The following is a 13116-nucleotide window of genomic DNA, read 5'->3' on the forward strand; positions in this document are numbered from 1 at the left end:
GAGGCCCCGCCCGCGACCTAACTACCCCCGTGCCCGAGGCCCCGCCCCCGTCACTGCTACCGCCGAGGCCCCGCCCCGCCCGCGACCTAACTACCCCCGCGCCCGAGGCCCCGCCCCCGACCCAACTACCCCGAGGCCCCGCCCCGCTCCCTCCCCAACTGGCCCCGCCCCCGACCCAACTACCCCGAGGCCCCGCCCCGCTCCCGCCCCAACTGGCTCCGCCCCCGACCCACTCCCCCTGGCTGGATGCCCCGCCTATTCGTGATTGACAGTTGCCTTCCCCTCCCCCACAGTGTCAGGTTAATGGGATCTTCCCCTGCAATCTGAGCTGGGGAGATGTTGGGTTGGGGGCAGTCTTGCTGCATTCCCAACCCGCCTGTACGGCAATCGGACAGCAGGGAAACAGGCCCTTCGGTCCACCCCGTCCATACTGGCCATAACCCCAACCCAGCCCACTCCCTCCTGCCTGCCCCAGGCCTGTCCTGTTCATGGACTTACCCAAATGTCTTTTAAATGTTGTAACAGCGCCCAAATCCACCACTTCCTCACACAAACCACCCTCTGTGAAAAAGGTTCACCCTCCTATACTTTTTAAATGATTAGATTAGATTCCCTACAGTGTGGGAACAGGCCCTTCGGCCCAACAAGTCCACACTGACCCTCCAAAGAGTAACCCACCCAGACCCATTCCCCTACATTTACCCCTGACTAACACTACACGCAATTTAGCATGGCCAATTCGCCCAACCTGCACATTTTTGGACTGTGGGAGGAAACCCACGCAGACACGGGGAGAATGTGCAAACTCCACACAGACAGTCGCCCGAAGCTGGAATGGAATCCAAGTCCCTGCCGCTGTGAGGCAACAGTGCTAACCACTGAGCCACCGTGCCGCCCACAGAAATCTTTCTCCTTTCACCTGAAATCCCAGTCCTAGGGGAAAGATACCTATCATTCACCCTATCTATGCCCCTCCTGATTTTATAAACCTCTATAAGATCACCCCTCAACCTGCGTTCCAGTGAATAGATTTCCATCCTCTCCTTATAATTCAAATCCTCCAATCCTGGCAACATCCTGGTAAATCTTATTTTGAACCCACTCCGACTTCATAACATCCTTCCTATATGAGAGCAACCAGAATTGGACACAGTACTCCAGCAGAGGCCTTAACAACATCCTGTACAACCTCAACTTCATGTCACAACTCCTATACTCATAGGTCTGAGCAATAATTGCAAGCATGCTAAATGTCTTCTTAACCGTCCTATCTGCATGTGACGCAAATTTCAAAGAATATGTGTCTGAATCCCCCCCCAGTCTCTGTTCTCTGAGATGTTTCACTGGTCAGTGAATCCTGGAGAAAGTGAGATCTGTAGATGCTGGAGATCAGAGTCGAGAATGTGTTGCTGGAAAAGCGCAGCAGGTCGGGCAGCAACCGAGGAGCAGGAAGATCGATATTTTGGGTTAGAGCCCTTCATCAGGAATGGCACCCAGACCACCTCTGTGCTTAACCCTGTCCCTGAAAGCTAAGGGCACTTCTCAGTAAAACTGAGTCACCTACCTTCCGAGATTGGGAGAGAGGGGGATCCTCCAACTGTTCCATGCTGGCCCTAGTAGCCAGAAGGGGGTCAGGCAGTGATAGATGCCCCATTAACCTGGCTTCTGACACCCTCTGTCCCATCCAGGGACAATCCCCGTGCCCCCACCTCTGGATTTCAACATCAATGTATCAGCATCAACCTTGGCCACTGATTAGCTTGTTCGATAATTATCCAGCTCCCTTTGGAAAACCGGGATTGAACCAGCCACCAGTGCTCTCAGGCAGTGTACTCCAGACCTTATCCACTTATTTGTGACAATATTTTCCCAAAGGACCTTTACATTCACCTGATATCATTGTGCTTTGGTCCTTGACCCTTCTCCCATCTGATGTTGATTACATAGGAACAGGGAACAAGAGTTGGCCAGTTGCCCTTTGAGCCTGCTTCGCCATTCAATAAAATCATGGCTGATATGATTTTAATCTCAATTCCACATTTCTGGGTATCATTTGATAATCTTTCACCCTCTTGATAATCAAAAATTCATCTACCTCTGCCTTAAAAATATTTAAAGATTCTGCATCCACTACCTTTGAGGAAGGGAATTCCAAAGGGAATTCCAAAGATTCACAACCTTCAGAGAGGAAGACTCTGTCAAGACTCCACGTGATCTTGAACTCCTGTATCAAATTTCCCCTCAACCTTATTTTCAACAATCCCAGTTTCTCCAATCTGCCATGAAGTTCCACATTCATGGGATCTTTCTTGTGAGTGTTTCAAAACTTTACACACTGCAATGTTCACAACTGAATGAAACTGTACAATTCAAGATTGGAGACGGTTACAGAGAGTGGTGAACTCAGCCCGGACAATCACAAAGGCCAACCTCCATCTACCAGGCCCCGCTGTCAAGGAAAGGCCGCCAGCATTCTCAATTATCCATCCCACCCTGGCAATGTTTTTCTACAACCTCTACCATTGGGGAGAAGGTACAGAAGCCTGAACACACACACCAGCCGGTTTCATAACTGTTTCTACCCTACTGTTGTTAGAATACTGAATGCATTTGCAAACTCTTAACATTCACCTGTATCTGTGTTTTGGTTTTTGCTGCTGTTTACCTATTATTTACTTATATTTGCTATCTAACTCTGTGATCTGCCTGTATTGCTCGCAAGACAAAGCTTTTCAGTGTGCCTCAGTAGACGTGACAATAAATTCAATTCAATTCAAATGCACCATTTGAAGCTTTTATAAAATTTCACAATAATACCTTCTTCCCCGCGGTTTTCAGACTTTTGAACACACCTCTCAAATGTTGCTTCTGTTCTCTCTCTCTGCACCTTCCCTATGTTTGTAACACCATATTGTGCTACACTTACATTCTTTGTATACTACAGTCTGCCTGTATAGCCTGCAAAACAACACCTTTCACTGTATCTCAGTACATATGACAACAATAAATCAATCAATATATCATCTTATTACTGTTATCGTGAACCTGTAATCTTATGCAATTTGTCGACCCCTAACCCAAAGCAGATGATTTGATTTGATTTATAATTGTCACATGTACCTAGGTATAGTGAGAAGTTTTAGGCAGAAGTGAGGACTGCAGATGCTGGAAACCAGAGTCTAGATTAGAGTGGTGCTGGAAAAGCACAGCAGGTCAGGCAGCATCCAAGGAGCATGAAAATCAACATTTCGGGCAAACGCCCTTCATCAGGAATGGAGGTAGGGAGCCTCCAGGGTGGAGAGATAAATGAAAGGGAGTTGGGGTGGGGAGAAGGTAGCAAAGAGTACAATAGGTGAATGGAGGTGAGGATAGAGGTGATAGGTCAGAGGGGAAGGTGGAGTGGATAGGCGGAAAGGAAGATAGGCAAGTAGGACAGGTCATGAGGACAGTGCTGAGTTGGAAGTTTGGAACTGGTGTAAGGTGGAGGGAGGGGAAATGAGGAAACTGGTGAAGTCCACATTGATGCCCTGGGGCTGAAGTGTTCCAAAGCGAAACATGAGGTGTTCTTCCCCCAGGTGTTGGGTGGTGAGGGAATGAAGATGGAGGAGGCCCAGGACCTCCATGTCCTCGGCAGAGTTGGAGGGGGAGTTGAAATGTTGGGCCACGGGGCGGTGTGGTTGATTGGTGCGGGTGTCCTGGATATGTTCCCTAAAGCGCTGTGCTAGGAGACGTCCAGTCTCCCCAATGTAGAGGAGACCACATCGGGAGCAACGGATACAATAAATGATATTAGTGGATGTAGAAGGCTCCTTTGGGGTCTTGGTGGGAGGTGGGAGGTGGGGGGGGGGAAGTGTGGGTGCAGGCTTTACAGTTCGTGGTGGCAGGGGAGGGTGCCAGGATGGGGGGGAGATGTGGGGACGTGGACCTGACCAGGTGGTCACGGGGAAGCTGTGAGAAGTTTTGTTTTGCGTGCAGAACGGGCGGATCAAACCTTACAAAGTGCATCAGGTTAATAGAACAGAGCGAGGTATACAATGCTGTGGCTGCATAGAGAGATCAACATTAAATTTAAAATTTGAGAGGTCCATTCATAAGTTTGCTAATATCGGAGAAGAAGCTGTTCTTGAATCTTTCTCTATCCGAGTTGCTGCAGCTCCATCAGGAGTTAATGTTTATTTTATTTTATGTAGTTTCTCCCATTGGCCTCAGTGAGGGACCCCCTTTGGTTTTGAGATTATTCCCTACTCCAGTCCTGACTCCTTGGACACTTGGCTTTGATGTGTGCAGGGGAAACCTTGCTGCTCGGGGTTAATGTTGCTGTCACAGAGAAGCGGGAGGTGGCTTGGTTTGATTTGATTTAATTTATTGTTTGGTCTTTGGTTGGGGGACGAACCAAACTCGGAACCGAGTTTTGGGGCCGTGTGTTTCCGGTGGGAGGGATTTATCCGGGGACCGGAAGGGAGGCTATTTCCGGTGGAGCCCAATGATGGCGGTTCGAGGGTGAGGCGCCGGCAGTCACTCACCATGAACCCGGAGACGGTGCAGCTGAGCCTGGGATCGGGGGGATCCACAGGCGGGGCCTCGGGGACGGCCACTGGTGAGTGCTACCCCCGGGAGGGGGTGGGGGGAGAAAGACAGGACAGTTACCGCATCCTCCACCTCCCCCCCCCCCCACCTCTTCCCCCCCCCCCCCCCCAAAAACCTCCCACCCCCCCACCTCTTCAGGGGAGTTACCGCATCGCCCACACCCCCACACCTCCCCGCACTCCCACCTTCTCTCTCTTTCCCCCCCCCCCCCCGCACTCCCACAATCCCTTCCCCCCCCCCCCCCCCCACCTCTTCTACCCCCCCCCCCCCCTCCATCCTCCCCTATAGCTCCCTTGGAACTATTATACATATATTTTGAGGTATTGCCCCACTATTGGTGTGAATATTAATATGATTAAAACAGAGCTGTTTTATTTAGATTACTTCAAAGAATTTGCAATATAAATATCTTGTATTGTGAATCTCTTCAATAATGTAACAAAGGGGAAAGCTGTTTAGATTTAACATCAGAAAACATTGAATTAAAATAGGAAAATATTTTCCTGTTATGTTGTGAAAGCTACTGTACATAAATGGTTTGCATTGAGTTGCAATACTTTGTTCACAATATATCCTTCTTTCCTGAATTCTTTTAGTTCCAAATGCTGCTGCCTCTGCAGCAGAGACATCTGTTTCAAACGGTGTTTATGTACCTCAAGGGATTGCCAATGGGGATGTCAAACCTGTTATATCAACAACGCCACTGGCAGACTTCCTTATGCAATTAGAAGATTATACCCCAACAGTAAGTTCATTCGTTTAGTTTTAATAATTCTGATTTGTTTGAAAACAAAATTTGACTGTATTTCTGTCCTTTTTGCTTGTTTATTAATTAACCATGTAAATAATACTGAGTTGTGGTATAAAAATAAAGTTGGTAGAGTGACATTTAAACTGACATGGTTTTCAATGTTTTAGTCATCTATCCCAAATCCTGACAAATCTGCGTAGTTAGACCGATTCACTCTAAAATGAGTTGATTTTAGGTTGAATGGATTGGGAGGCTACTAGAAACCAGAATTCAAATCCATGTAGAATTTAATAACTGATTTCTGCAGATGGAATGCACAGTGTTTAGAAATTATCTTTTAAGTCAAGTTTATGAATCGTAGTACCTATAATCTTGGAAATGTGGAACAGGTTCTTCAGGACCAGAAAAAAAATGTTACTTATAAATGTTATTTCACCAGGATGTTATCTGGACTGAAAGGCTTGAGTTCTAAGGAGAGGGTGGATAAGCTGAGATTTTCTCCCCCTGGACAGTAGGAGACTGAGGGAAACCTTTTTACTGGCTTGTCAAATCGTGAGAGGTGTAAATAAGGTCAATAACCCCATGGTAGGGCAGTTTAAAACTAGAGGGCATCGGTTTAAGATGTGAGGGGAGTGTTACAGAAAGGTCAGGAAGGGCAATTTCTTCATATACAGGGTGGTGAGCGTGTCTGGAATTGGCTGTCAGAGGTAGTGATGGAAACAAGTACAATTTCATCATTTAAGAAACATTTAGACAAATACATGGATGGGATAGGTCTGGAAGGATGTGGGCCAAATGCAGGCAAATGGGACTAGTTTAATTGTGAAAACTGGACAAGTTGGGACAAAGGGCCTGTTTCCATTCTGTACACCTTTGACTTTTAGGTGAGATCCTTCAGTGAAGAAATCAAATAATTGCTTAGGATTTACAACACAGAAACCGCCCTGTTAACCCTGAAGGTTAGGGCAGAATGGGCTTATAATTTCTAGCATTTACAAGAATGGGAGGGGATATCACTGACATGTCCACAATAGTGTTGATGCTAAGAAGCTGTTTATCCTTGTTAAAATGAGGAATTGTAGTCACAGATATGGAGTTGGGGTTTGGATGAAGAGGAGTTTCACTAGTGTTGCAAACCTTTCAAATTCATCAGCTGTGAATCTGTCATTGGATACAAAACTGGGAGTTTACGCAGAAATATGGAGATGAGGCAACACTTTAACCATGGTCATATCAAATGGCAGAACAAACTTGAGGGGTGAAGGATTTGCTTCTGCTCCTGCTCCTATTTCCCAATTGCTAATATATCTCTTGACATCAGGAATTCTAAACATGATTGTTTAGAAATTGTTCAAAATCTAGAAGTTAGAACTCTTTTAAGTGCAATGCTTTTTGCAAAGCCTTAGAGCATATAACATACCTTCAGTGACAATATTAAACACAGTATCTGAAATGTTTGATTGTCCAGTCATATTGACCACATGTAATCTCAGTCATCAGTGCTTTGTGTCAGCTTTTATTGCATTGTTGAGAATCTAATCCTAAGACTTTAGATTAGATTAGATTAGATTAGATTACTTACAGTGTGGAAACAGGCCCTTCGGCCCAACAAGTCCACACCGACCCGCCGAAGCGCAACCCACCCATACCCCTACATATACCCCTTACCTAACTCTATGGGCAATTTAGCATGGCCAATTCACCTGACCCGCACATCTTTGTGACTGTGGGAGGAAACCGGAGCACCCGGAGGAAACCCACGCAGACACGGGGAGAACGTGCAAACTCCACACAGTCAGTTGCCTGAGGTGGGAATTGAACCCAGGTCCCTGGTGCTGTGAGGCAGCAGTGCTAACCACTGTGCCACCGTGCCGCCCACTTGCAGCTGGTGATAAAAGTACATTTTTTAAAAAAATGTCAGTATATTCTACCATTCAGTGATGCAGTGGTATGATATTTTGTGTATATATTTCACGCACTTTAAAGGTGGCGGAGAGTTCGCATCTTCTCTCTTTTGTATGTTTCAGATACCAGATGCTGTGACGGGGTATTATCTCAATCGAGCAGGTTTTGAGGCTTCTGATCCTCGAATGTACGTACATGTTTTCACTTCCTTAACACGTTCATTCTGGTGTTGTGTAATAATTTAAATTTACTTAGTTTCTACAGTGAGTAATGTTTAATTTTAAAAGCAATTATAATGTAGATACAATGTGTTTCAAATAGTTATCCATTTGAAGAGTATATATTCAAATAATTAGCTCCAGTTGTGGCAAATATTCTCAATAGTGAATAAAGTCTGTGTATTTTTGGGAAATGTTTCCCTTTTGTGATTAGGTAATCGGAGTAGGAGATGCATATAGTCAGGTGGACATTGTGATTGCTAGAATTTGTAGATTAAATGTCTTCTCTGCAGAGATTTGTTCCCTTAGATGGTCTTCAGTTTAAAACAATACCTTTTTTTGACTCAGCAATATTAGAGAATAGAATTATCATCTATTATTAAATTTATTACATTTAAAAGACTGGTTATATGCATAATACTGAGAGACCATTTGTCAGGCTTTTTACTTGTGTTTTCTAATCAGAATTCGTTTAATATCTTTGGCCGCTCAAAAGTTCATCTCTGATATTGCGAACGATGCCTTGCAACACTGTAAAATGAAGGGAACTGCATCAGGAAGCTCCAGAAACAAAAGCAAGGTTTGTTCACGTTGAATGTGGCAACAGTATTGTTTTAAATAATTCAAAGTACCTACAGTGTATCTTTAATAATAAAAAGAACATTATAGACAGTTCTTATCTGTACTTCTGATAATCACTGGTAAAGGTCACTTGTGCCGAGTTCTAAACTTGCAAAGTTTTCATTTAGTTTAGACTCTGATCCGTGTTTTTATTTGAAATAGTCAGGCCTGTCTGTGTCAGTATTTACTCTGCTGACCTTTGGCTACAAAAACTAATTTTAATAAACCAACAGCCCAGGAAAATTGCATGTATTTAATTGTTTTCAGTACGCATACTTTGTAAATACCCACATTTTGTATTGAAAAGACTTTGTACTTGTGTGGTTACGTTGTTTTATGACCGAAATTGGGGAAGGACGGGAATGCGCTGTCTAGTCTCTCCAGTTCCATTACCCCATGTGTCGCAGCATTAATTTATTTTTTCCAGTTCCTGATGATAGCCAATAGAAAGCTCTCTGTGTATTGGACTTTCATTTTAAAATCTATTGACCATGATTTTTCAGTAAACATAAAATTTTTGATTTTATTATGAAATAAACCGATTCGGTAAAAATGCAAAGTTGGTGAACAAAATTTGTTTGTAATATAAATATTCACTCCTCTAACCCAAAACACATACATTGGGAAAAATAAAGAGGGGGGGGGGGAGAAAGCTTATGTTTTGCATTGATTCACCTTTCAAAAATTATTTTTGGCCAATACATCTCCGTGCTTAAATGCAACCAAGTAAGGTTTGAGATGTTCACATGGCTGTGGATCTGGCCTGTGTGGACAGGTATCACCAAACATCAACAAGGGTTTTGGCAGGTGTAATTGGCTTAAGAAGCACACTATCAAGAAGGCTGTGTTCACCCTTCAAAGGGACAATCGGGATTCACAAGATGTTTTTAGAATCAGGAGAGCTGAGTTTGGAGACTGCTCACCAACTGTTTCAAACAATATATAAAGCATAAACTGCAGCCTAGCAGTTATAAACCTAGGCCTTTAATAAACAAGGAGTTATGCAAGATATGCAACTACAAAAGTGCCTAATTTCCATTATCCATTTATAAAAAATAGCTGATCTCTACAATCCTTTTAACCTCAAAGTCCACAAACATTATTAAATATGAAGCCGTAATAATTGTGTTGAAATGACTATTTCTTGGACCACTCCTAGAAAATATAGAATGAAAATAGATTCTTTGGCCCAACCTGTTCAGTTCAATTCATCTTCTATATGACCAATCTCTTCACACACACAGTGCTATCTTATCCAATCTCTATATTGTCTTTTCCTTCAACCTCAATTTAATCAATTTTTAAACGGTGAGATGGTATATGCTTTATTCACGACATCTGTTAATGCATCTCAGTGTTGATGTCGGCTTTAGAATAAAAATATTTCTCTTACTTTCTGCTATAAATCTTAAAGAGTAAGTGTCCATCATTCTAGATAGATCAACTCATTGGTCAGGAACAATCACCTTCACAATAACTGTGTCTGATCAGCCCCCGATCTCCTCTTCCAAAGAGAGTGGTTCTGATTTTGAGGTCCGAAGCCGTATGACACCAGGTTACAGTCCAACTGTTTGATTTGAAATCACAAGCTTTCAGGGCGTAGGAGTATTATGATGGAGCAGCGCTCTGAAAGCTTGTGATTTCAAATAAACCAGTTGGACACTAACCTGGTGTCATGTGACTCCGGACCTTGACCACCCCAGTCCAACACCGGCATCTCCACATCTTGATTTTTTGAAGTTATTTATATTTGTACCACTTGTGGTAGACTATCCCAGTGACTCTGTCCTACACTTTTGTCCCCTTATAGCCCTATTGTAATTCATCAGCTTTTTATTAATTACTTTAGCCCCTCCAGGATTTTGACCCAGTCACAATGAACAAAAGATGATAGTTCCAAATCAGGATAGTGTTTTCCTTGGAAGGGAGCATGCTGGCTGTGGCATTTCTGTGGATCAGCTGTCCTTGCCCTCAGGTTGTCGAGGTCACAGATTCGGAAGGGGCTGTCAAAAAGAACCTTTAGTGAGTTACCATGGTGCACCTAGTGAATGGTACACAGTGCTGAAGGGTTTGAATGTTGAGGGTATGCTGCCAACCAGGTGAGTGGTTTTGTACTGGATGGTGCCAAGATTTTTGTGAACTGTTAGAGTTGCACATATCTCTCTCCTGATCTGTGATTTGTAAATGGTGAACAGGCTTTGTGTGACAGGAAGTAAGTTACTTACTGCAGTATTCCTAGCCTCTGACTTATTTGTAGCCAAGTTATTTTTATGGTTAGTCTTATTCAGTTTCTAGACAATAGTAATCTCCAGGATGTTGATAGTGGGACATTCAGTGATGGTGATGCCACTGAATGTCAAGGGGCAATTGTTGGGTTCTCTTGTCACTGTTGAGGACTCCCAGGACAAGGCCTGACTGTATTATTATGTTGCCACTTTGACCCTGCAGGTGATATAGGACAGATCTATGGTGGTGTCTTGGATGTACTCTGCCTTTACAGACAATCTCAGGCTGTTGCTTTACCTGTCTGCAAGAAAGCTGTCCCAACTTTGGCACAAGCCCCCAGATGTTAGTAAAGAAGACTTTGCGGTGTTGGCAGGTCAGGGTTTGCTGATGTCACTGTCATGTGGTCTGCCCAGTCTTATTCATTTCTTTCGGCTTTGTAGCTGTTTGTTACAACTGAGTAGCTTGCAAAACCATTTCAGAAGGCAGTTAAGAGTTAAAGGTCTGGAACCACAAGTAGCAGACCAGGGAAAGAAGGCAGATTTCCTTTCTTAAAGGATCCAAACCTGATGAATTTTTGAGAATTGACAATGGATACATCCTTGTCATTAGGCTAGCTTTTACTTTGTTTTTTTAAAATTGAATTTGTTTCACCCTCTACATGGTGGGATTTGCCATAACACTGTAGCACTGCTGCCCCTAAATTTGTTATTTAAATCCCAAATCTATGCACAGTTCCAAATCAATCAGCAGCATCCATTCAAAATATACTTCCAAACGCATTCATTAATTCACTTAGAAAACTGTGACGCCACCAAAGGTGTGGCCATAACAGACGGTGAGAGTGCTGCTGCAGAGTTGGTTTGCTTGGCTAGACAGCGACCAGGAGTCAGATTTATGCCAACAGCTAGGGATTTCATTCCTGTTCTGGCTGAGGTACACCTGGGACCTGTCTCCTCACTTTATTCTTCATAAAATTCACAGCATTTAATGGTGGTTCAGCGACTAATACCAAGGTCCATCCTTAAGGCATAGAACCTGAGGAAAAGGATGTAGTATGATTTATTAGCCAGACACACAACCTGTCAATGTCATCTTCAATGATTTATGTTACATCCAAGTACCTCTGCGTGTGCATCCCCTTTCGATTTTTACCTTTCCTTGTTCTTCCACTGTGAATCATTTCTAATGTCACATTTACTCTACCGGAACGCAGACGCTTGGCTCTCTATACTGATGCTTCATCTGGAGCAGTTTTTGTTTTTCACTCCTAAAGGCTCGACAGAGGCGGCAATACCAAGCCTGCCTCAACCAGAACAAAAATCGAATATGTGGTGTTGGCAATATTAATAGTCTCCAGCTAACCATCTCGTCAACTGAGTGAACTGAGCAACAATTCCCTCACTTAAAACAAACAAACCCAATCCCCATTGAATTAACCATTGTCTTTTATCATTTCATGATCCAGTATTTCTTTTAAAGATACCTTTTGTCCCCCGAATTATTCTCTATACATCCTTTTTCCTGTTTGCTGTTGATGGAGCAAGTGGGAATTTTAAAAAAAAACTCGAGTCTTAATGTGAAAATAATTTGCATTTTAATTCCAGGAGTTGTGTACTGAGTTATTTTCTACTTTCTACATTGTTGTTTCAATACATTTTGTTATTTTTAGGATAAAAAATACACCCTCACCATGGAGGATTTAATCCCGGCTCTTTCTGAATATGGTATAAATGTGAAGAAACCTCATTATTTTACATAAAGATCTGGAAGCATCATCAGCAAATTAGTGACTACTTATTAATATCCAGAACCTACTGTGCAGTGACAACTCCAGTGATCTTTCAGAAACTTTGGTCAGAAACAAATGCCACAAGTTAAAATTTTCCAGTTTGATGAACTGAAAAATGGTTCTGAATCTCCATGCAACGTTTCGTCATTCGGAAGGCTGCATTATTTTACAGCTGATTTATGCATTTCATCTGAAATTGTTACTTGTGGTAGGGTTGAAATAATCTTTGGATCTGTATACAGAGTTTTGAAAGTTTATTTTTCATGTGTGAAGCTAGTCAAGATCAGTTTAACATAAGTTAAAAGCCTACAGAACATAGTAACTTCTTTTAAAAAAAAATGTTGTGTATATTAGCTTTTCAAAAGTAGCAAGCTAGTATTAGCAAACGAGTAAGGGATTAGCCAGATTATTTTCAGATGCAGTTGTATGTTTTTCATATGCAAGTCAAAAGTGTTCATCTTTAAATTTGTTCTCGTTTTAAATAAAATGTGGAGTGAATTTCCTTTCTTCATGAGGGTAGCACAAGGATAGCACGATTAACCTCCTTTTGTATTTGGGAAAAGGACCAAGCAACCATCTGCTTTCCTGGTGTAACATCAGCTTGTCTAAACCCGTGTAGAAGGGAATAAAAAGTTAGCAGTTTGAGAGAAGAAAATGGTCATTTTAAGCACTTTTCTAAAATCCACAACTAAGGATTGAACCAGTAGCTTCATATAGATTTGAATAAGAATGGAGATTTAAACTTGATATCATGTATTTCTGTAAAAAATAAAAAGTCCAACAAAGTAATTACCATCCAAGGGATCAACATTCACCTGAGCAACTTTCTTGGTGCAGCCTCTTCTGGAGTGTTGTGGTCGGTTCTGGTCGCCATGTTCTATGAAGGAAATTAGTAAGTTGAAGTGGATTCAGAAGATTTACCAGGATGTTGCTGGGAATGGAGAGTTTGTTACAAAAAGAGGAGGAATAGGTTGGGATTTCTTTTTCACTGGAGCGCAGGAAGTTGAGGGGTGATCTTT

General features: G+C 42.8%; 1 protein-coding gene across 1 annotated transcript; it reads left to right on the forward strand.

The window, feature by feature from the left end:
* Positions 1–4437: 4437 nt before the first annotated feature.
* Positions 4438–12595, forward strand: taf10 (TAF10 RNA polymerase II, TATA box binding protein (TBP)-associated factor). The gene is made up of 5 exons (XM_060852244.1): positions 4438–4597; positions 5184–5332; positions 7366–7430; positions 7927–8041; positions 11978–12595. The coding sequence occupies exons 1-5, from the start codon at positions 4525–4527 to the stop codon at positions 12065–12067; spliced, it is 492 nt and encodes a 163-aa protein (XP_060708227.1). The 5' UTR covers positions 4438–4524; the 3' UTR covers positions 12068–12595.
* Positions 12596–13116: the final 521 nt, after the last annotated feature.

Source organism: Hemiscyllium ocellatum, chromosome 37 (assembly GCF_020745735.1).
Source record: "Hemiscyllium ocellatum isolate sHemOce1 chromosome 37, sHemOce1.pat.X.cur, whole genome shotgun sequence".
NCBI lineage: Eukaryota > Metazoa > Chordata > Chondrichthyes > Orectolobiformes > Hemiscylliidae > Hemiscyllium > Hemiscyllium ocellatum.

Bases quoted from the DNA above. Each gene is read 5' to 3' on its own strand.
- taf10 (XM_060852244.1), top strand. From the start codon at position 4,525: ATGAACCCGGAGACGGTGCAGCTGAGCCTGGGATCGGGGGGATCCACA. The intron at 7,431-7,926 runs GTACGTACATGT...TTTTCTAATCAG, and splicing joins GAGGCTTCTGATCCTCGAAT to AATTCGTTTAATATCTTTGG. The intron at 8,042-11,977 runs GTTTGTTCACGT...TGTTATTTTTAG, and splicing joins GCTCCAGAAACAAAAGCAAG to GATAAAAAATACACCCTCAC.